General features: G+C 40.5%; 1 protein-coding gene across 2 annotated transcripts; it reads left to right on the top strand.

The window, feature by feature from the left end:
• Window positions 1-3,506: 3,506 nt before the first annotated feature.
• On the top strand, window positions 3,507-22,296 carry rfx3 (regulatory factor X, 3 (influences HLA class II expression)). 2 transcript variants are annotated; one of them, XM_038733606.1, is made up of 17 exons: window positions 3,507-3,630; window positions 8,258-8,370; window positions 8,502-8,590; window positions 9,279-9,537; window positions 11,177-11,251; window positions 11,541-11,722; window positions 11,881-12,000; window positions 12,381-12,505; window positions 12,638-12,753; window positions 13,730-13,845; window positions 13,997-14,148; window positions 14,283-14,380; window positions 14,560-14,709; window positions 14,871-15,079; window positions 15,173-15,326; window positions 16,622-16,664; window positions 17,180-22,296. In XM_038733606.1, exons 2-17 carry the CDS (start codon window positions 8,263-8,265, stop codon window positions 17,458-17,460), a joined length of 2,277 nt encoding a protein of 758 aa, XP_038589534.1. In that variant the 5' UTR covers window positions 3,507-3,630; window positions 8,258-8,262; the 3' UTR covers window positions 17,461-22,296. The 2 variants fall into 2 exon arrangements, with proteins under 2 accessions (XP_038589534.1, XP_038589533.1); XM_038733605.1 differs by having other exon boundaries at window positions 13,994-14,148.
• Window positions 22,297-22,351: the final 55 nt, after the last annotated feature.

Here is a 22,351-nt window from a genome sequence, read left to right as displayed (position 1 = left end):
ATCTGTATCTCTATTTGCATTGAACAAAACAAGACAAAGTTCATATGCACAAGAGAGTAGCTACTTTGTGGCAGCAATACAAATAATTAAAATACTAATGTATAAATACTAATTCTAAAGGTGATAAGCTAATGTAAATTACAGAAATAATTAGCAACCACTGAAAAGTATGATAAGCCAGAGGTTCAGCAGGGACCAGTCTTCACAGCAGTGTATTTTTATTGTTTGAAATTGAAAGGACAAACTGTATTACTTGAAAATAATTCTTTTAGCAAAAGAGTGTCATGCTTTAGATGGGGGTTTCAGTAGTTGCTTAGCAACAACAACAGCTTTTCCAAAAAGCATCTGTTTATTACTGCTAACCAAAAAAGTGCTGCGCAGTGGACACAGGTGGTTGGTTAAGCTTTGTATGCAGTAGGAAGCCTCTTAACAATGCTGGATTTGTTTGGTCACTGTTCCTTATTAAAAAGTTCTGCATGTTTTTAGCCCTACTTCTGCTATATGGTAAAATATTTTAACTTATAAAGTTAAAACTTACCATGCGTGATAGATATCTATCTAAGTGGTGTTGCAAAAACTGAAGGCTCAAATATTACTGACAATAATTTCTTGTGAAGGTCCAGCTTTGACTGCAACAACAACATATTGTTTGTTCCAAATGCCACAAAGATGAGACCCAGGTTGACTATCAAAGTAGGAAATTCATTTTAATTCAAAAGCCCTAAGGCAGTTGTTAACATGGTCAGGTATTCTGTACAATGGCAATATTTAATTGTTTGGGAAGAAAGACGCATTCATTAGGAGGGGTTAACTTTCCAATAAGAAAGTAGGACGGGGAAAATACCTACTGGTAAAAAAAGAAAATGCAATATGATGTTTAATAAATACAACACAATAGAATGGCATTCACCCTTGGCCCATCAAGCTATCTGGTATGGTGAATACTGTGCATTATCTGCTTGCGGTTACAAATTCACACTAACAATGTGATGTATAACAAGGCAATCAATCAGTCAGCGCTAATTTGATGTAATACCACCAATTTTTCATATGGGCAAAATTGTGTGAAATCTGCTCAGCTCTCAAATCTGAGAGAGGAAAAAAGAGAAAAGATTTTTTTTTTTTTATCATGCATGTCTTAATGAACGCAAATGGATCACGGCCAACTGTATTTCAAACTGTTAAAACAATGCTTTAAATACCAGTAGGTGTGAGTAGTTCAATGCTAAATGCTTTTTTTTTTTCAATTTTGATGATTTTCTGAACTTAAAAAGTGAATGTCAAGTGAAACACATCTCAGTGGCAAACTGAGTTGTTCATTATACTGGAGAAAGACAAATGAAAATGCAACACCCAGATGTTGCTGAGGCTGAGACAAAGACTAATTGGTTAACACAGTAGCTTTAGGTGCAGATTTTGCCCTCTGAGGCAAGACTTGATGCCTGTAACCTACTGTGTCCAAATAACACTGTAGTAAACCATATCTAAACCTAAAACTAAATAGAATCTTACAGTTTAAGCATATATCTATACATATAAATTAAATAATCTTAGAAGCACAATCACCACTGTACAGACAACATGTGTATGGGCATAATCATAATTATGACGGTATGAAAATAAAGTAGTGTTGCTTCAAACCAAAATGATTGCCTACATTATGAAGTTCCTGGATCGGGTTTGGGTGTTTATAAAACTTAAGGGCATCAGTAAAGGAAAACAAGACTTGCTAAGTCCTACATGTCTAAGGGATCATGATTATGTTACTTGGTGCCACAGACACTCAACAATTGAGCCAAGATATTGCTGTTTGACATAACTTCAGACACCAAATACCTAAAAAGAGGTCTGTCCTGTGGCATTTACTGTTTCTGACTCATGGAAAGTAAAATTCCCCCAAACTATGATATCTGTGAACCATCTCTTTAACCAACTCACACACATTTAGGATATTCTATGAGATCTCCTTTTGATAACTAATGTAATTTTTTTCCCTTCACTTGGAACTGTTTGGAGCCCCCCAGATTGATTTGAAAATATTATTAGGTCTGATCAAAGATAACTCCTTGCAATGGTGCTGGAGGACAGGGTGATGCCATTCAGAGTAACAGGAGGCAGACACCATCTCCACATTTAAGAGTAGGCTTAATACTTTCCTCTTTGATAAAGCTTATAGTTAGGGCTGGCTCAGGTGAGTCCTGAACCATCCTTTAGTTATGCTGCTATAGGCCTAGACTGCCGAGGGACTTCCCATGATGCACTGAGGTCCTCTCTCCTCCTCTTTCTCTCCCTCTGTATGCAACTTCATCCCATTAATGCATGTTACTAACTTCACATCTTCTCTTTCCTGTAGTCTTGTGCTTTCTCATCCCTCCTCTCTCTCCTCCTATCACTTTCTGCAGGTGTTTCTGGCTCTGGATCTGTGGTTCCGGGTCACCTGCTGACCCCATGTTCCTGCTCAACACCCTCTGCTACAATTAGTGTTACTAATCATATTGTTATTATTGTTATTATTGTTATTATCATTTACATTACTATAAATATCTGTACCATTATTCATTCAGTCTGTACCAACATTACCTTTACTCTCTGTACCTCTGTGTGTATATTGTGTAGGCTGCCCCCCCCTACCCCCACCCACCCCACATATCCCTCCCTCTCTCCCTCTTTATGCCCCCCCCCCCCCCCCCCCCCTCTCTCTTTCTCTCTCTCTCACCCCCAACCGGTAGAGGCAGATGGCCGCCCATCCTGAGCCAGGCAGACCTCTTAAAAGAAAGTTTTTCCTTGCCTCTGTTGCCTAGTGCTTGCTCTTGGTGGGAATTGTTGGGTTCTACAATATCAGAGTACGGTCTAGACCTGCTCTATATGAAAAGTGCTATGAGATAAATGTTGTTGTGATTTGGCGCAATATAAATAAAACTGAATTGAATTGAAATACAGCAATGAAAATGCTTTGAGAAAGGTTTATTTGAACAATAAGAAAACATGCAATGCAATCTAAATGTAGAAGAAACATTGTCCAAAAAAGCCTATATATTTGGAATTGTCACCTGCCATCTGAATTTTGTATTTCCTTTTATATAAATAAAGACATTTAGGCCTACACCATACAGTGGTGCAGAAAATGTCTCCAGAATGCAGTAAATTAATGAAAGTAAAAAAAATAAATTCAAAATAGTGTTAAAATATCTTCAGTTCTTGTTCTCGTAAAGTGTATCGTCACACCCCAAATCTGTCCCCACCACTTGACCATAAAATAAACAAATTTCTGACTTTATTTCAACATGCCATAACATGTTCATTCATTCCTGGCATATTGAAAGGTTAGGATTCTCCACATAAATCACTCCAAACGCATGTGCTTGGGTTGAATAGCCAGCCTAGAAACATATTTCCAATATACTCAAATACATATGTTATTTGCGCAGACTGCGTTCATTGCGCTGTAATCTCCTCCCACCTGACTATGAGGCTGCGCGCTCCCGGTGAGTTTTATAGCAACTGTTGCCCAGTGAGGCAGCGCCATAGTCACCGTAGTCCTGGCGACTGTAACCCACCAACAACAACCTCTCGCTCCATCATTACCACCTCCTCCACCATCCTCATCTCATCAACCAGTCCACAGCTCAGGTTTGAACACATATTTTATTATATTTCAGCCCGAATTTAGGTCTGTCCCTCGCTTCCAGGGATGGCTTTATAAAGGAGATGTTAATGCTGTGGTTCATGTTGTGTCTGCTGCTGAATGAAGGCTCGGTGAATAGCTGGGGTAGTTTGCTAGCGAGGGTGTTTCTTTGTGACGTGGTAGCTTGCTTGCTAACGTTGCCTGTAGATGCCCACAGCTGTGAGAGGTCCTCCTCGCTAGCTGAAGCTAGCTATGTACTCTCACAGTGTGCTTTGTGGCTAAAAGTGACCTAAACGTGCTAATTTGCGTGTAACTTGTTTGTTTAAACTTACCATGCTGAGTGGTAGCATGGGTCTGGGCTAGTCACTGATGCTAGCTGGTCAGCTGGAGCAGGAGCAGGTGTCTGTTGTTGCTAGGTTGCTAACGCCAGCGTTGCCTTCTTACAATGCCTGTTGGTATCCCCCCTTTTTTGAGGGCTACGGTATTGCAAGTTTGTCTTTCGGGTCGTTCAAATCTTATTGGTCATTCAAAGTCAACAACGTCGATCAGCAATGGAAAGTGCTGTGAGATTTTCATACACTAACTGCTATTGACAATAGCTAAGCGATTACTTTCCCTTTTGTCTTAGGGAGCAAGATAGCTTCGCTAGCTTTCCATCTGCCCTCTTTGTGGCATAAGATGGCTATGAGAAGCTATGTAATAACACAAGGCTTGCAGTGATCAAGCTTTGAGGGGGAAAAACACCTGTCCTATTAACAATAAATAGCTTAACGTTACTTCCCATTTTTATCAGAAATTATTTTGTTTTCTTGCATTGCACGTTCTGTAATTGGGCTGGTAACGTTAACGCCAATATTTACCCACCCCTTCTGCAATTCAAATATACTCCAGAGTTATTGACTAACGGTTAAAATATTACATTTTTTATGTTTGTTATATGTGTGCGTGAATTTCCCTGTGTGCGCAAGAAAGGGGAGGAGAGGGAGTGTATTCAATCCAGCATGACACTACAAGGCAAAGATGCTTAGTCGTGAGTGAACATCCTAATATTTTGCCTGATTGATTTTAGGCCCACTTAAATTGCATAAAACATTCAGTCACATCTATTTCAGTGAAATATGCTTGCTATATTTCCTTTCCTCCCCATAGAATCAAACTTGCATTTTAGGATTCCTTAATCCTGTGGGTGGTTCTGACAAGTAGAGACTTGGTTTCTTAATGTTACATCACAATTATTCTTGGGTCCACTGGGTCTCCTGTGCAGCTGCGACCTCTGATTCCCGTTAGGGGAGAAAACAGATGAGTGTGGTGAGGTGAGTGGAGGACAGGTGCACCTCTAGTAAGTGTGGGACTCCTGACCATCTAGGCCTAATATATCTGTACGTGTCCACCACAGAAAAGATTATCAGCAGTAGATTAAATGTGATTGTCCATCATCATCCCTAGAATTTGGTTTTCTTTTCAAGTGGTTGTTACTTGTGAACCATGTATACTGTATGTAACTGCTCATGTGGTAAGTCTATTATATGAGAAAACCTGTCAAGTAAATTTTATTTCTATAGCCCAATATCACAAGTTTGCCTCAGGGGGCTTTACAATCTGTACAGCATACGGCACCCTCTATCCTTAGACCCTCATCTTGACAGAGTTAGAGCAATGCAAACCAAAATACCAATGGTACAATTTGTATGCAAACTGTGACATATACAACCCAAAATAGGTCCTACACAGATACATATCCCAATACACACACACACACACACACAAATAGGATATTTGGAACTGTTAGTTATCAGATCATGTTACCACTCACCTGTAGTCCGGTAGCGCAGAAATAGTACCATGCCACCTGCTGCCTGGATCCTGTTACATTTCCAATCACTTAAAGTGGGGCTGATTAATTCAATTATTCAGTCATCCATTTTCATGGCTTAGCAAAATACAGAATGTTTGGTTTGTTATTTGTCCATCAGAAATAATGTATATTGTTGATGAAAGAGGAGACCTAAAGGTCGTAAACCAACATCTGGCAATTGGGATGAACAGAGTACATTTAGACTTGGTAACATATGCCATGATGCTTTAAGAAATGTTGGCTCATATGACATTTCTTTTTCCATTTCCACTCATCCTGTCATGACCTAAAATCAGATCAAATGTTGAACAATAGCTTTTGGCACATCTAACCCATATTTTGATGCATTGTGTTTTTGACATCCAAATCAACATCAGCAGTCCTTACAAATATAAGTCACTCCCAGTTTTCTTTACAATCTGAAAACCCAACTCCTAAACAAACACAGCACTTTGCATACCTCCCCCCACTTCAGCTTCCTGTTACATCTCCCTCCACCTGTTTTCCTGCTGTACTAGCACCAGATCATGCCTCTGTCTTACCTTGGGTTTGTACTGTATGTGTGTGAGAGGGAGAGATTTTGTGTATGGTGTACTTTTCAACTTCACTCACCAGCTTGTATTTCTTAACTTGGTGCTTCAGACTCCACCTTTATCACACATGATCATTAGAGAAGCAAATTATGGTTCTATGTATTTTCTGGTAGCTGTGGCTGTGAACTGTGTACTCTTTACTATATGCTTGTAATGTTGGCAAGAGGAATTGAGGAGAGAAAACGCAGGGCAAAATGTTGCCCTCCTTGGTGGCTTTTGTTCCTCTGTGTCTTTGTAGGGGCTTGCACTTGCTCAGTGGAGCACAGCATTTAAGTGGGCCACAAGGGAGTGCCTGAATGGTGAGGCAGGAGGTGTATTATTGTGTGTGTGTGTGTGTGTGGGTGTGGGTGTGTGGGGAGGGGGTTGGTGTGAGGCAACACGAGTGTGTTGTGATGCAGGGGCTCTTTTCCTCGATTAGGTGGGCTCAGTTGGAGCCATGTACTTTAGCTTTCAAACTGCACTGTGAAATATAAGTCTACATTCTCCTCTCCTCACAAGTCCTTTATTTAGCATTGGGATACAGTAAGCTGAAGGCTACAGTTTGACACTTTTATCACTTTGGTCGCCTGCATCCAATGGCTTTCACACTTCCACACTGTGTCGTAGTATATTAATCATATGTGTAGTCAGGTTTCATTGCTTATGAATTTATGGTCATTACAGTTTCTCGTCGAAATCACAGAATAAATATTTGAACTGGATAGCTTATTTTTCCACGAGCCAGTCTGTCTAGCAACAGCCTGCTGACATGTCTGACAGTGATAGTATATATACATATCCCCCTCCCTAAGGTGTTGAAAATAGTCATGCTGAAAGCATAAGGCTGTACATTAATGAATCTCAGTGCCCCTGTATAGTAAAATAAAATGCAGCTTTTTCCTACTGCTTTACTGTTCCTCACACTCTCAGTGCACCGGGAAGTACTGACTCAGCTTTGTAGTCCAACTTTTAGGTTCGTCACCACACACACACGCGCGCGAATACAGTGATAGCCTTCATCCCAAGAAAAAGGCCAGTATGATATTGAAGGTAAAGGGAAGGGACAGGTTGTCTCTGGAGAGATTGAAAGCTGTTAGGAGACCCAGCTTAATTAACCAAGAGAGGCTTGTTCATGGAAACTGTGATGGGGAGGAGTTGGCCTTTCCCTGGAAGGAATGAGTGATGGTAGCCATACTATTATTAACTCACAAACACAGGTTAACCATCAGTGTCTCTTCTTATCCTTATTCAAAAAGTTCATTTTACCCTTAGGTAGCAAGTACTGAAGATGTAGTCTTAAATCTCTGATGCGCAATTTCATTATTTTATTAGTAGTAATGACGTTTATGTGGTAAAGATTGGATTAAATTGCCAATTGTTTTTAGTACCTTTTAGTACTGATCCAGCACTTCTAATCTCAAGTAACGCTAAACCTGTAAATATGGGAACTGACAGAGCAACGGGAAGCAGCATCTATTTGGAGTTTGTTAAATATTAACTTGTTTTATGGCTGTGAACATTGAGAAAAGACCATGTGTCACTGATGCATGAGGCTCTCAGTACATTGAGTACCACAAGGCAGAAACAGGTGCTTGGGTAGAATTGCTCATGAGCAGCTTTAGTAGCATTGATTTAGGTAAAACAGCCAAGGGTCTGTGGTGAAAGTAAGCCTCATGTTTTCTATTATGCCTAGATTAGTATCTCATTTAGGCCTATTTTATGTCCTGACCTAACCAAACGTTTCCTCTATACAAATCTTCTGTTGTGTTATTTGATAGATTTGTCTCTTTGTTGTTCAATGCAATATGTTCTGGACACATGTTAAGGATAAGGTTTATACTTGCTGAGTTATTGGAGGTTGGTGGCACTGATTTTATTTCAGTATTTGAGTATTTCACCAGATGTTATAAAATCATATGGTAAAGAAAAAGCTGTGTATCTGAGGTCCTTTGCCTATTGTAAATCTGTCTTTTTTTCAACAACCAGAAGAATACAAACCCATAGTAGTAAGCTGACTTTGTTTAAGTGAGTTATCAATCTTTGATGCCACACGAGCGTTAGCTCAGTGATGCATTAAGATTCTAATGTTGTTATTGAGTTGTAAAGTTGCTTTTCCAGTTTGACCGGTAGCTTGAGAGTGTTGTTGGTTTTCAGTGATTGTGACCATTATCTATAGTAAGACTGTGTTTTCTCTTTCTTGTTTAGGCGCCATGCAGACACCTGAGGCAGGCGCTGACTCCACCTCCACTGTCCCTCTTCAGACCACCGTGCCTGTCCAGCCCACCGGCTCCAACCAGCAGGTGCCTGTCCAGCAACAGGTACAGCCAGCCAGTCTGTCTGTGGGTGTATTTGTGTCCGAGTGTTCCTGGACAAGTGTGCATGCTGGATTTCTCAGTGCAATATGTGACTTGTGTCAATTAAATAATTAATTTGCACTTTGTATTGCCAGGCCCAGACTGTTCAACAGGTTCAGCATGTTTACCCTGCACAGGTTCAGTATGTGGAGGAAAACAGTGGCGTCTACACCAATGGCAACATGTGAGTCAGTCTGTTACCCAGCTCTTACGCCACTCCACAAATATTAGCACCGTCTCTGCAGTCTGTTCTTCCTCCTCTTAAGTCTCTTCACACCATCATTCATGTCACAAGCACATGATGTTGGTGGGAGTGCATTTGTTTTTTGCATTTGTTTTCTTTTATTAAGAGGTGTGCAGTCGTGTGTTTGATTGTACTCAGTCACCTGAACATGACCAGAAGTAGGCCTGTCTTTTAAGTGCTGACACTATGCCAGGCTCCCCTGGGTCTGTGGAATGGGGTTACATACCACTAACAAGCCCAAGCTGTTGGTCCTACTGTGAAACACACATACACACACATCAGTGCATGTACATACATACTGTGTGACTGGTAGAAACACTCATGTAAGGGGCTTAGAAATACAAAATCACACATATACCAAATAGCTGGACTCATGAGGTGACTACCAGGCTTGTCTCAACATAATATTGGTTACCCAAATCACATGTAAAAACACATTTTTTAGATATTTAATGTCACCATTAAAAATGATAACATTATCAATAATGAACACTTGTACTCTGTAATTGTAAACATAGGCTCAAAAAAATATTCCAAGAAACAGCTAAGTTGCAAGTTACAAGTAATAATTAATAATATAGATGGTTTTGCCTATCATTGCCTAACTGCTAACCTCTCTTCTGAACAGAAGAACCTACTCGTACTCAGAGCCGCAACTGTATAGCCAGAACAGTGGAGGGAGCTACTTTGACACACAGGGCAGCTCATCACAAGTGGCCACTGTGGTGACATCTCATGGCATGACCAACAATGGAGGAGGGGGCAATGGAGGAATGAGCATGAATCTGGCGGGGGGTCAGGTAATCAGCAGCAGTCCTGGGGCTTACATCATGGACAACACTGGACCCCACCCTGCTACTCAGACCGCACGAGCTTCCCCAGCTACTGTAAGTAAAAAAATTTAATTTAATATAGCACCTTTCACAGAATAAGTCACAAAGTGCTTTACAAGAGTAAATTAATAGAGCCATATATATATATATATATATATATATATATATATATATATATATAATGATGTGCATAACACCCACAAATTGGGCCCCTCAGCTGCCTTTTCCTGCCTGACTTTGTTGATAGACCATCAGATTAGTGTATGTAGTGACTTTGTAGTAACTTCTAACTCTTTGCTGTTCAGATCCACACAGCCATTTATTTGCCTAGTCTCTCCCTATTAGCGCGGATGTTCTGTTTCTGTCATACCTTATTGATCTATGCACTAGTTTGATCCAAAATGCAGAATGCCATTCTCAATATTTGTGTCACGTTTTCACAATTGCAGTGTGTGGTACACACATTATGTCACATTATAGAGAAACAGCTTTTGTGTGCCCCTCCTCCATGATTGTGTATGGTGTGTTTTACCTCTGGCAATGATCCTTTGCTGATGTATGTGGTGCGCTGCGTAGGCTGGGCCAGAGTCTCTGTAGTGATCTAACTACTGCCAGCAATGTTCACATTGTAACCCTTAATATTTAAGGTTCAAGTAATGCAGGGCTTTGTTTCCATCCCTGATTTCATCTGTTTGTTATTCCCCCTCTTTGGCGTGTAAGAAAGGAGGGGCTAAAACCTGAGAGACAGGTGTATTAAGGAGGGGAGGATGGTCAGAGAGTGTTGACTGACATTATGTGGCTGTCAGTCATGGCAAAATGGCTGCAATTTTTTTTTTTAAGTAATCAAAATTTCAAAAGGGTAATTTAACTTTTGCTTAAACAAAATACCAGCTCAACCTTGTCCAGCCTAAGTGATGTAAAAATGGACAGTATTTACTGCTGAGTGATGACTGGTATTTAACCCCAGTTATCAACTCAATTATTTCACATGTATGATATCACAACATCTAGGTAATCTCAGGAATCTGAGATAGATCAAAAGAAGTAAAAACTGATGCTGAGGGGACAACCATTGCAAATATTCACCACCAATGAAATTACACAGAAACACAATGCTAACTTGCCGTAGAGAAAAAGAAACGTCCTTTGATCCTTGACCTTGAACCTTGTATGCCATGTCTTTCACATCACATTTTTAGCCTATCTTACTGTATGATTTTGTTGTAAACATGCCAATACCCAATTAGACTTCTTTCCATGAAGCATGAACCAGCTTTTCAGCATAACTCTCGAGGCTGACATGCAGGTGTTACTAAATCATATTGGCACACTGCCCTATTCTTTTGTTTTGGTAATGGAGTCTGGTGTTTTCTCTGCACATGGGAGTTGTTTTAAGTGGATATGTGCTGGTGGAATCTGGAAGGGTTGTGTGTCTGCCAGCTATCCCTGATTGATGTACTTGATCCTGTTGAGCCTATGTCCCTGTTTCTCAACTAGGCAAAGATTTCCTTTTTAAATGACAGGTAGTCCTGCTCTGCTTGGGTTTAGTGGTGCTTGCTTTGGGATCCTTTCTAGATTCTCTTTATTTTTGCTAGTTGCCACTAATGTGTCTACATCAACTCTTTATTTTTTTTGCTTTTGTTTTTATTTCCCCCTCTTACATTTTGTTGTCCTGTGCTTCATGGTTTATCAGATTGAAATGGCGATTGAGACGCTCCAAAAATCTGAGGGTTTATCCAGTCAAAGAAGCTCACTGCTCAACAGCCATGTAAGTTGCTTTTCAAAAATGCTTTTGCTAGACTGGATCTCTTGCTGTTTTGCCTCCCTCTCTCAACTCTGTATATATTTGAGTTTGATGTGGTGCTTGCTGTTTTAGTTGCCTGTTTCAATTGTAACTATTGCTTTAAATTCACTGGCTGCTATAGAAATGCTTTTGCAGAGGTGGGAAGCTGCAACATCAACATTACAGATAATAATGCCAGTCTGAGGTCTTTCCAGATAGTTTGAGTGGACCATTTTATGCATCTCCTGAGTAAAAAGCATGTATTCCTTTGTAGCTCCAGTGGCTGTTGGACAATTACGAGACAGCAGAGGGCGTAAGTCTACCACGATCCACCCTCTACAATCATTATCTGCGCCACTGCCAGGAGCAGAAACTGGACCCTGTAAATGCAGCCTCTTTTGGCAAACTCATCCGCTCCATCTTCATGGGACTCCGTACAAGGCGCCTTGGGACAAGGTTCGCTTATGTGTTCCTTTTTCTCTCTTTTCCCTTTCTTAAGTAAGAAAAAAAAGTTCCTTTCTGTCCTTCTTTTCCATCCATGTGAACTTTTCTGTACACGTCACAATGAGACTCTGTCAATGTGTGTCCACTTTTTGTACTTTATATCCTTGCAGAGGGAACTCCAAATATCATTACTATGGCATACGTGTGAAACCAGACTCGCCACTCAATAGACTCCAAGAAGACATGCAGTATATGGCCCTCAGACAGCAACCTGTGCAGCAGAAACAGAGGTACGCAGTCAGCTTGGCATGCATACAGATAGGGCTGGACGATATGACCTAAAATCAAAATCACGATTAATGAACGGTTATTTTGGTTTTTGGTTTTTTTGCCCTCATAGTTCACTGACAAGGTTTTGGCAGTAAATGTACAGTCACATTGTGACCTACACTGTAGGACTGACGGGGCAGTGAACACACACAGTGGGGAAAATATTAACAGGATTAAAGGCCAAAATAACTGACATGGGAAAATTATGTCGGTTAGAGGCTCTGAATTTCTGAAAGATTACTTTTCGGCTAATCGTCCAGCTCTACATACAGACGTGCAGTACTTCCTGTGACATAAGTCGCACTTTTCATACATACTTAGGTGAGCCATGTGATTTCAGGTTCAAGCCAGTGCAGAAGTTTGATGGCTGCTCTGGGGATAATTACTCAGGTGGAGGCCAGCCCCAACCTGGTGCAGCAGAGCAGACCGTCATCGCACAGAGCCAACACCACCAGCAGTTCCTAGGTCAGCTACCTATCTTTTTTTTATCTGGATGTCTGTAAATCCAAAAACATGTGAGATGCAGTGAAACATACAGAATGTTGTTTATCAGATCATTCCACAGTGGTGAATTTAGTGTTTTTATTACCCCAACAGATGCGTCAAGGGCACTCCCCGACTTTGTAGACCTGGACCTGGGACAGAGCAATACAGAGAACATCAGCCCAGAGGATGTGAAAGCTCTCCAGACCCTTTACAGAGAGCACTGTGAGGTCAGATGAAGTGCATTATTTTTGTTTTCACTGCAGAGTCACCACAGCTCACTTTGGCACTTAAGTATATTTCACAGGGGTAACGGGGGTCAGGTCCCTATTCAGAGCTCAAAGAAAGCAAAGTATGACCCTTCAATATTGTAGAGTTCATTGATGCAACATCATCATTATGACTATACAGACTGAGACTGTACATTCATCTATTGATCTTCCTGGAGTAGCTGCATTTCACCACCCACTAACTCACTGTGTGGTTTTTTTTTTTTCCCCCTTGTGTATATATGCCTTAATCAAGTATTTATCATGACAGCAATTTACTAGTTTAATCTTATTTAAGCTCTCTTCAATGAGAAAAGGCTGGTAAGACTGAAAATACTGAGTTAAGTTTTACAAATTTTGAAAAAGAACACAGGTTTAAAGTTTGGCTGGAGTGTGGAAACTTTGGGAAAGGTCATGTGTGCTCATAGCGACAGAGATCCGCAAATGCCAGCTGCTGGCATTTTAGAACAGAATTTTCTCTTCATTTTGTGAAGTTTTCAATCATAGCTCTCCTAATGTCTGAAAAACTAGGGATCAGGTCCTCCACAGGTGATGGCCTTTTGGTTTGACAGACAGAGGTTGTCATGATTTAAGTGTCAGTTCATCCAAATTACTTATTTTTTTAAAACAATAAAAAATATTTCCTCACATGTCCTTACTGCTGTCTAGCCGTGCAGATAAGTTAGGGATTGAAATGCTGAGGATTTGGGATGCCCATGAATGAGATTTCTGTTGCTATGGCAATACGAGGTGAAATTTCATGTGTGCTCCTTAGAGCACTGAAAAACTGACATTGACAATTGACAAAGTCTTGGTTCCTCTGGATAATCCACAGAGTTCACTGTCAGCAGTTTTCAAAGGGACTTTTTCTTCTTTTAGGAAGTAGTTCCAGTAAAAACTATTCACTGTTTTTGTTTGTTCTGTGCTTTTGTTTCAGGCTATCCTGGATGTGGTTGTCAACCTCCAGTTCAGTCTAATTGAGAAGCTGTGGCAGACATTCTGGCGTTATTCTCCCCCTGACTCTGTAGAGGGTGCCACTGTAACAGAAAACAGGTGAGGTCAAGCTGATACCTTAAATCAAGTCTTTCAGTGTTTTGCTAAAGACAAATATTAGCTACAAAGAGATACATATCTAACCTTATTCTAGGATAATCTGAAAATTGAAAGCCATCCTTCTAAGTCTGGTTTGTTCATTCCTCAGCAGTATAAGTGAGATTGAAGTGCGGCTCCCCCGGTCACAGCTATTGGTGCTGTGTAGAAACGAGGTTGTACTCAAATGGATGAGCACCTGTGACCATCTAATGTACCAGTCCCTCGTGGAGATCCTCATTCCTGATGTCCTGAGACCCATTCCCAGTGAGCCACAGTCATCGACACCTCTCATGTTTACATGTTTGGCATGGTAATATTCATAATAACACAATCATTAACTCACTGTTGTTGTTTCTGTCTTTTTTTCTTTTTTTTTTCTTCGTGTGTTTGTTTTTCAGGTGCCTTGACTCAAGCCATTCGCAACTTTGCCAAAAGCCTGGAAGGTTGGCTCAATAATGCCATGAATGCCATTCCACAGAGAATGATCCAGACCAAGGTACGCTTGCAGCATTCATACAGACTTTACCTGCTGTGAAAATGCTACATATAAAAGTGACTCGTTACTGTTTGTAAAATATATGATTAATACATGAGAGTAATATTTTTACTATCCAGTTTGAAAGGGATGTACTTATAGTAGGTAACACCTGGGCTTTTGTGTGGCCCCTATTACAGATTGCTGCTGTTAGTGCCTTTGCGCAAACACTGCGCAGATACACATCTCTGAACCACCTGGCTCAGGCGGCACGTGCTGTGTTGCAAAACACATCACAGATCAACCAGATGCTGAGTGATCTCAACCGTGTTGACTTTGCCAACGTACAGGTCAGAACAGCTCTTTGTTTGGATATTCAGCAGTGGAGCTTCAGTTATATGTTTTACATTATCCCTTGTCTGTTATCCACCCCAAAAGAATATAAACATATTTTTCACTTTTAGTTTCACTGTGCAAGTGTGAACCCCCAGTTCTTTATGTTACTGTATAGGAGCAGGCATCATGGGTGTGTCAGTGTGAGGAGGGAGTGGTTCAGCACTTGGAGCAGGACTTCAAGGCCACACTACAGCAGCAAAGCTCTCTGGAGCAATGGGCGGCCTGGCTGGACAATGTGGTCACTCAGGTGCTCAAGCCTTACGAGCACCGGCCCAGCTTCCCCAGGGCAGCGCGACAGTTTCTGCTCAAGTGGTCCTTCTACAGGTCTGCAAAAAACACAACCATACTGAGACACGTCTGTGCAGCGTTGTTTTGAATAGACAAAACACTTAAAATATTTTTTTCATGTCTCTGCAGTTCTATGGTGATCAGGGACCTGACTCTGCGCAGTGCTGCCAGCTTTGGTTCCTTCCACCTGATTCGCCTGCTGTATGACGAGTACATGTTTTACCTAGTGGAGCATCGTGTGGCCCAAGCTACTGGAGAGACACCCATGGGTGTCATGGGGGAGGTATAACTTTGGCATCTTATCTTTATAGTATTTTACAGTGCCACTGTGATACACTACAGTGTTACCCCAGAAGAGATTTTTACCTAATTACAATGTAGTACCTACGGAAGCCCTGAGGAGCAAGAATGGGATTAGGATTAGTGCAGATTAAAATACATTTTTAGCCAAAAGCTAGACAAGACAATAATGTTATATAGCAGTGTTTCCCTTAACATTGTTTGGGGGGAATGACAGAAATATAAATAATTTGGCTATATTCAAAAACAAAAAACGGACGTGCGAGAACTAGCGCACACACACAAACCCACACAGGGAATTCGCTTCTTGCTTATCGCCTCAATAGTTAAATTTATTTGAACTTGAGTCATGCAACGTTGCTCTGGTGTTTACCGGAGCTGCTTCTGTCCTCCCCATCAGTGTTTTAGTGTGGGCGGGGCTTAGCAGCTCCTCCACTCTGACACACACTTTCATATTGAAGACAGCGCACTAGCAAGAGCTAACTTGAAGTGAAACTTCATTAGCAGATGCAGTACGCCAGCCCAGCTCGTTGTAGATTTTGTGGCTGTGTGGACGGAGTCAGATTATCCCTTAAAATAACTAAAAACATATGTTTGGTCAAGGATGCGCGCTGCCCACGTGAGAGTAGCGTCGTCAGACCCACGTATACCATGTGGAGGCTGTCAAGTAATAACCTATTTTATAGGGGACAATTCACAATACATGTACTGCAACAATGTATTAATTCTGAATTGTCCCCTATCAAATAGTATTATAATAGCCTGTTTTAACATTTAACACACTAGAGAGAATAGAAATAGAAAACACAGAATCTGGCAAGAATTCAACAGAATCTGGCCAACAATTTGATGTATTTCATGGTTTCATTGCCTAATATGTGAATGTAGCATAACTGTAGCTCCATCAGGAGGTAGTAACTTTAGCAATAAAAATGTCGAAGAGGAACGGAGAAGGTGACAGGCAAAAATGAGTGCATCGATGACTACACCATGTATCCGTAACTTGGCTGCTCCGCAACACTGGTCGTTTCGGGGGGGTCAACCTCCCCCCAGTGAAAAAAATCCTAGGGGAAACACTGTATAGCATGCTAACACAAAAATATTATCCCGGCACAACCTTTTTTTTCACCTGTCCTTCGGTCATAAACACAAGAGAGAAAACAATTTAGATGAGACTTGGATCACCAAAAAAAAGTCATAATGTATGTATAATAATACATTAAAACTATGTGAATCATTATTGGCCCCTCTAATTATGACGTTTGTCTCTGTTTTCAGTTCGACAGCCTCAACACCCTGTCCCTAAGTAACCTTGATAAAGGTATGTGGCAAAATGTATAAAGTGCAATAGCTAAGAACTCAAGTATTCTAGAAAAGAGATCCTGTAACTTTTGAGCAATAATTAACGTTTTCAAAAGACTTGTTTTTACAGTCAGTTAAATTCACTAGCCATTTAGGTCAGTGATGGGCAGTAGAAAATATGGTTAATGCTATAGCACACACTGGCATGCTTTGCCTTTTAATATTGATGTATTTGCATACTTGTGTGTTTTACTCTTTTGTTGATCTATAATTGATGAAGCCTTAATTGTGGAAAAATATCCTTTATTGTGTTAGACTTTTTAATTGACAAATTGAAACACGATCACCTGCAGCAGGAAACATGAGGCTCATGGAGGCATGTTTTCAATTAAATCTCAGTGAACGAGTAAACCAAAACATCTTGTGAAGAGAAAACAAGTTCTTAGCAGTGTTCAGTATTAACCATTTCCTAATTGCCTTGAGCTCTTGAGTCTGTACCAGTGTTTTATAAATGTGTTGTTTTCTCCTGTCTAGATGAAACAAGTGGGATGGACAGTGACTTAGAAGAGGACACGGAAGAGTCTGGGGAACCTCTTGCCAAACGAGAGAAGTCGGAGCATGAGGTGATCCAGGTTATCCAGGTCGGGGCATTAGAGGACGGGTCCCACCCTGTGGTGGGTGTCGTCCAGCCAGGTGTCCTCCACTCGCTGCCCCAGCCCCCGCAGGACCACACTGAGCACATCCTAACCCCCTCTGCTGGTACTCCCACCATCCGCCACTGCAGCACCACAGGCAACACCTATGCCTCCGTTTGAGGGTCTGAGGGCACGGCTAACCTTGTCAGGCCTATTTTTGCTCACTCGCCACATATCTTTCTCGCTGTAAGTCTAGATGTATCCGTCTTTTTCATGTATTGTCTCTGTCTGCAATTGTGTAGACAAGCTCTCCAATCCCTATCTAGCCCGGTCAGTGGGGGAGTGCTGAAATGATGATACTCTGGCCAAGATGTGCTGTCCGTGTCTGACTGCTTAGATTCTAGATGTGCTGTCATCCCATAAGTCTCTGTGCTCTATCACAATGCGGCAGCTGGAGGAGAAGGACTAATTTGACCCATTAAATGTTTCCTGCCTAGGTATGACTTAAAGCCTCTGTCTGTCTATAAAGACAGGTTTTATCTTGAAGGAAAATTAAACTCCTTCAAACTACTGATGTCTCAGAGCTCAAATCCATGTCACTAGTCCCAGTGGAGCAAAGTCATCGATAGACTCAAGACCTTTGCCTATTGTAAATAGTTTTGCTGTACTTTCAATTGGTATTATCCAAAACTCATGGTGCTATCATTGTTTTGTTTTAATTCCCTCCTAATTTTAGTATGATTTTTGTCAACATGCATTCCACCTGCTGATAAACGTTTGGCTGAACAAAATATTTTGAGTATTGTATGTAGCTAAAAAACAAATGGATGACTTTCTATGTATGTATGACATTTGAAAAAGGATCATGGGGCAGTTTTGTCTGGTCTGTTCTAAAAATGATATGGTAGCCACCCACTGATAACCACTTACAGATTTTAGCCACAGAAAAAGGAAAAATTAAGAAGTATCTGTGCTGCTACTCGTGTATATAGAAATGAGATTGAGAAGACCGGCTGTACAAAACCACTTCCTCAATGCTAGCTTTTCTATGCACTCCGTGCATAACACTTGCCTTTGTTAATTTTAGATGCTCTTCAGTGTGGTTTACACAACAAGCTGTAATTGTTAATTGTGTAATGTTACTGGACAACTTACACCCCCCCCACCCCCCCACCCCCCCCTCCCGTTTTTTGCAGTTCCTGTCTTTTAATGAAATTCACAAAGGACCAAAAAACAAACTTAACAAGAGGAAGCTGAGAGTGAGCCATATGGGCCCACCCAAGAGCTGTTTCCTGTCCCACAGTGCCATGTTGCAGAGCAGAAGGAATGTCAGGGATTTAATGTACCTCGGCTTTATCATAGTGCCTTATCCTTAAATGCAGCTGTCCTTGAAGTCCTGACTGTGTGCTGTAGAGAGCCCACAGCCCCTCTGCATTGTCCCAGCCACAGATTTGGCTTTCTGGTGACTCGTGGCTGGATTTGGGCTGGCTCATCAGTGTTGACACCAAGGAATGCAGGCACAGACACACCTGTTGTTTTCTCTGGATCAGCTCTACTAAGCCTATTACTTATCTGAATCATGGTCTTTAGCCTTGCCCCCTGCCCTCACTCTGCCCTCCTAAGGCCTATTCTCGCATTAGCCTTTGTTATCGGGTGAAGTGTGTGTGTTTGTGTACACGGATGCATAGGTCTGCACTGTGTTTTTATGTGCATGTGTACATGTGTATATAAGCCTGTGTGTGTGTGTGTGTGTGTGTGTGTGTGTCTGCGTGCTTGTGTGTGTATGTGTTGGAACACATCCATCAGTCACCCTACCTCAAACCAGTGGTGCCAGCCCTTTGACGCGTGCAGCACAGTCACCAAACCTTATTGCACACACACCACTGTACTGCACAAATCTCAACGCGATAGAGAAAAACTGCATTGCTTTTCTCTCACCTCTGATACATTTTCACTTCAGTTTTTAGCCCATAAAATGCTTTCATTCTTTGTTCCCTGTTTAAAGATCATCTTTGTACAGTGGACCAAAAGTAGATATTTTGTGATATTCAAAGAGATATATAGATATATAGATATATATATATATATATATATGTATAGTATATATAATGATCATACACTACATATATTTGTTGCTTTTTATGTGGTTGATCTGATTGTTTATGTGTGATTGTTTCTTTTGGTAGCTCCTCTGTAATTAGTTCATAGACTGTGAAATGGAAACAGCATGGGGACTAACTTCTGATTCATTAGACTACATCTATACTTGAACTGTTATAGCCTTCTGTGTTGTGGCGAATATTGAGATTAATCCTCTAAATAGGAAGATTTTGTTACTAAACTAAATTGTAATTGTTTTTTTCCATGCTCTGTGAAATGGTCTGTGCCATTTCCCTGCAGAAATGTTTATTTATTGATATTTATTGTATTTTGTTATTGTTTAGATGCCTACCCATTGTAACACATTATAATGGGTAGTGATAATGAATCATGAAGTATACCACTGCAAAGAGCAAACCTACTGTACAGGTGGACCAGAGGTTTTTTTTGTTGATTTGTTTGTTTATTGATTTGTTTTGTTTTTTCCTTTTGTAAGTAAAGTACACTGATTTAAGGTTTTTGGAAAAAATGGGTTGGCACTGTGTTTGCTGTAATCAGTCTGTTATGTTCTATTACTAGTCAAAGATTTCCTTTAGATACTAGATGTACACAGGATATTTGCCTTGTTTTTGTGGTTGTGCCTGTGTAGAAAACATGCTTAGCAGTAAAGGAGGGTGGGAAAGTGCAAATACTGCACATCATTTAGGTTACTGGGTCAGCGGACTCTCTCAGATGTTTTGTTAAATCATTTCTATGACACTTTGGGGAATCTGAAAAGTAAATTATGGCAACCCCAAAGACACCTTCCTCATTGATTAAACCTACGGTACATATCTCATGCTGTAGCCTCATCCTGCTGTCTTGAAATGTCGGGCTTACCAGATCTAGGAATTGAGCACACACAAATCTGGCTTTCTTATTATGTTGCTTTTGAAAAGTCTGCAAGAAGATGTCAATTAATTTTAAGCAGCTGGAAGTTGAACGCCTGAGGCTGTTTGTTTACATCAGTCGGTGAGCATAATGAACTTGGTATTAAACTGCTGAAGGCAAGTGGGGAGGAAGTATTGAAAATGTCCATCTAAAAAAATTGAATGGATAGCAAAACTTAAGCCCTAGATCACCTCTTATACTTTCTCCAGAGCCACACGTAAATCTGTGTTCGCATAATAACTTCCCAGAAAATCAACTACCCCATTCCCAAGAGCTCACTTAACTGACTCCAGCACTCACTGAATTTTTGAGAATGAAGTTGTAAAAAGTGATGGCGTTCTATCTGTGACTTTAAAATGTTAAATTATGTTGTAAATCTGGGTAGTGTGTACCGAAATGAAGGTTTTGCAGGACACTTTTTCTTGCCAATGGCATTTTTTGGCCATTCTCTCAATGAATGATTTTTGTTAAAAAAATATGAATCTCAGCTCCCTCGTCATATAAATGAACTACAGCATTGTAGATGTAAACTTGTATTATTTTGTGCCTGAAGTGAATATGGCTTATAAAATGTTTTCTTTAAATCTTTATTGTGTGCTTTAGGATCATAAGTGCTTTCTGGTCTTGCACGTCTACCATGTGCTGCTAGAAACCTTTCTTTTTTTTTTTGGTCAATTTTGCCCCTCCCCTTTTTTTTTTTTTTTTACATTAACGTGCCAGACAGTGATTTAGCTTTCTGCAACTCAAAGCCTGCCTGGTCTACACTGGAATGATGTTAATGCTGCCAACACAATTGTACTTTATTTCTTGGTGTCTTTTAAATGGAGAAGTAAGATTGTTTTTGTAACAGCTGTTTGCAAATGAGCCTGTTTCCAACCAGAAAACATGAAAAATATAATAAAATAAATAAAAAGACATAAGCTATTCCTAAACTTGTCATAGGAGCAAAAGCTAAGAGATGCCTCTTCACCTGGACAAAATGGCAGCTTCACTGACCCATAGCAGACTCCAGTGCCTTTAATTTCGCCCCGGCCAGAGCAGATGGCCTGGGTAACTATTGGGTCTCTGGTGGGCTACAGATAGAGGCTATCAGAGCAGACATTTCATTGCACAGGTGCTGCCACTGAGAAGACACCGGGGCTGAGGAAGCATAAAGACCTGTCCTCAGACTGGACTATTTATTATTTACTGGATGTGACACCACAGACACACACACATGCATACTTGATAGTTTACACACGGTAGATTATCTGCAGACTGCTTTTTATTGTATAGAACTGGTTAATGAACAAGGGGAGTTACTGTAAGTAAAATGCTCTCTTAGGACTTCTTTTCTCATGATCGTGATTTCTTTCGTCGAACGATATTTTCTGAATGCTGTGACCTGTTTTGAGATTTGTATTTGGATGTTTTCAAGTGCCATTTGACAGTCTAGTGAGTCGTGGCCATCTGTAGCACGCTCTAATGCAAGCACAAGCATTTGGCAGTGGCATTTGGGGAAGGTTTTTATTTTCATTCACCCTAGACAAAAATATGTATATATCAAAAACTGAAAAAGGTATATTTATTTGTGTCCTAATTATTTGATTTGTTCTTTTGGTGAACATTTTATCAGATATGTTGGTTGCTTTTGTGATTTCCTTTTCGGATAATGTATACTATCTGATATAATATATACACACAAATTTCATGTGACTTTCTTTTTGTGTGCCATTAAGATTTCTTCTCAAATTGGCAAGCAAACAAATGCGTGTAGGGTGATTTGTATTGTGTATTTTACATAAAAAACAAGGACAATTGGGGGACTTTTATATTTATAAAGACATTATCATTTAGTGTGTCGTATTGATGACTATAGAAACTATTAAAGACACATGTAGTTTGGTTTTCTGAATATTTCAGATCTCAGCTCAGGCTAGCTTCTTAGTGTTGTTTTCTTAAAATTTGTGACTTGTCTTTGCAGTAATAAACGTTTTCTTGTTGAAAGTCTGTGTCCTTGCTCATCATTTTGACTCTACACACTGATCAAATTCCAAACTAA

The sequence above is a fragment of the Micropterus salmoides genome, unplaced genomic scaffold, assembly GCF_014851395.1.
Source record: "Micropterus salmoides isolate LMB-PRFRI ecotype aquatic unplaced genomic scaffold, ASM1485139v1 Ms_hic_scaffold_20, whole genome shotgun sequence".
Classification (NCBI taxonomy): Eukaryota; Metazoa; Chordata; class Actinopteri; order Centrarchiformes; family Centrarchidae; genus Micropterus; species Micropterus salmoides.
The sequence above is the reverse complement of the archived record's forward strand: the minus strand, read 5'-3'. Positions and strand labels throughout refer to the sequence as shown.

Bases quoted from the DNA above. Each gene is read 5' to 3' on its own strand.
- rfx3 (XM_038733605.1), top strand. From the start codon at position 8,263: ATGCAGACACCTGAGGCAGGCGCTGACTCCACCTCCACTGTCCCTCTT. The intron at 8,591-9,278 runs GTGAGTCAGTCT...TCTTCTGAACAG, and splicing joins GTCTACACCAATGGCAACAT to AAGAACCTACTCGTACTCAG. The intron at 16,665-17,179 runs GTATGTGGCAAA...TCTCCTGTCTAG, and splicing joins CCTAAGTAACCTTGATAAAG to ATGAAACAAGTGGGATGGAC.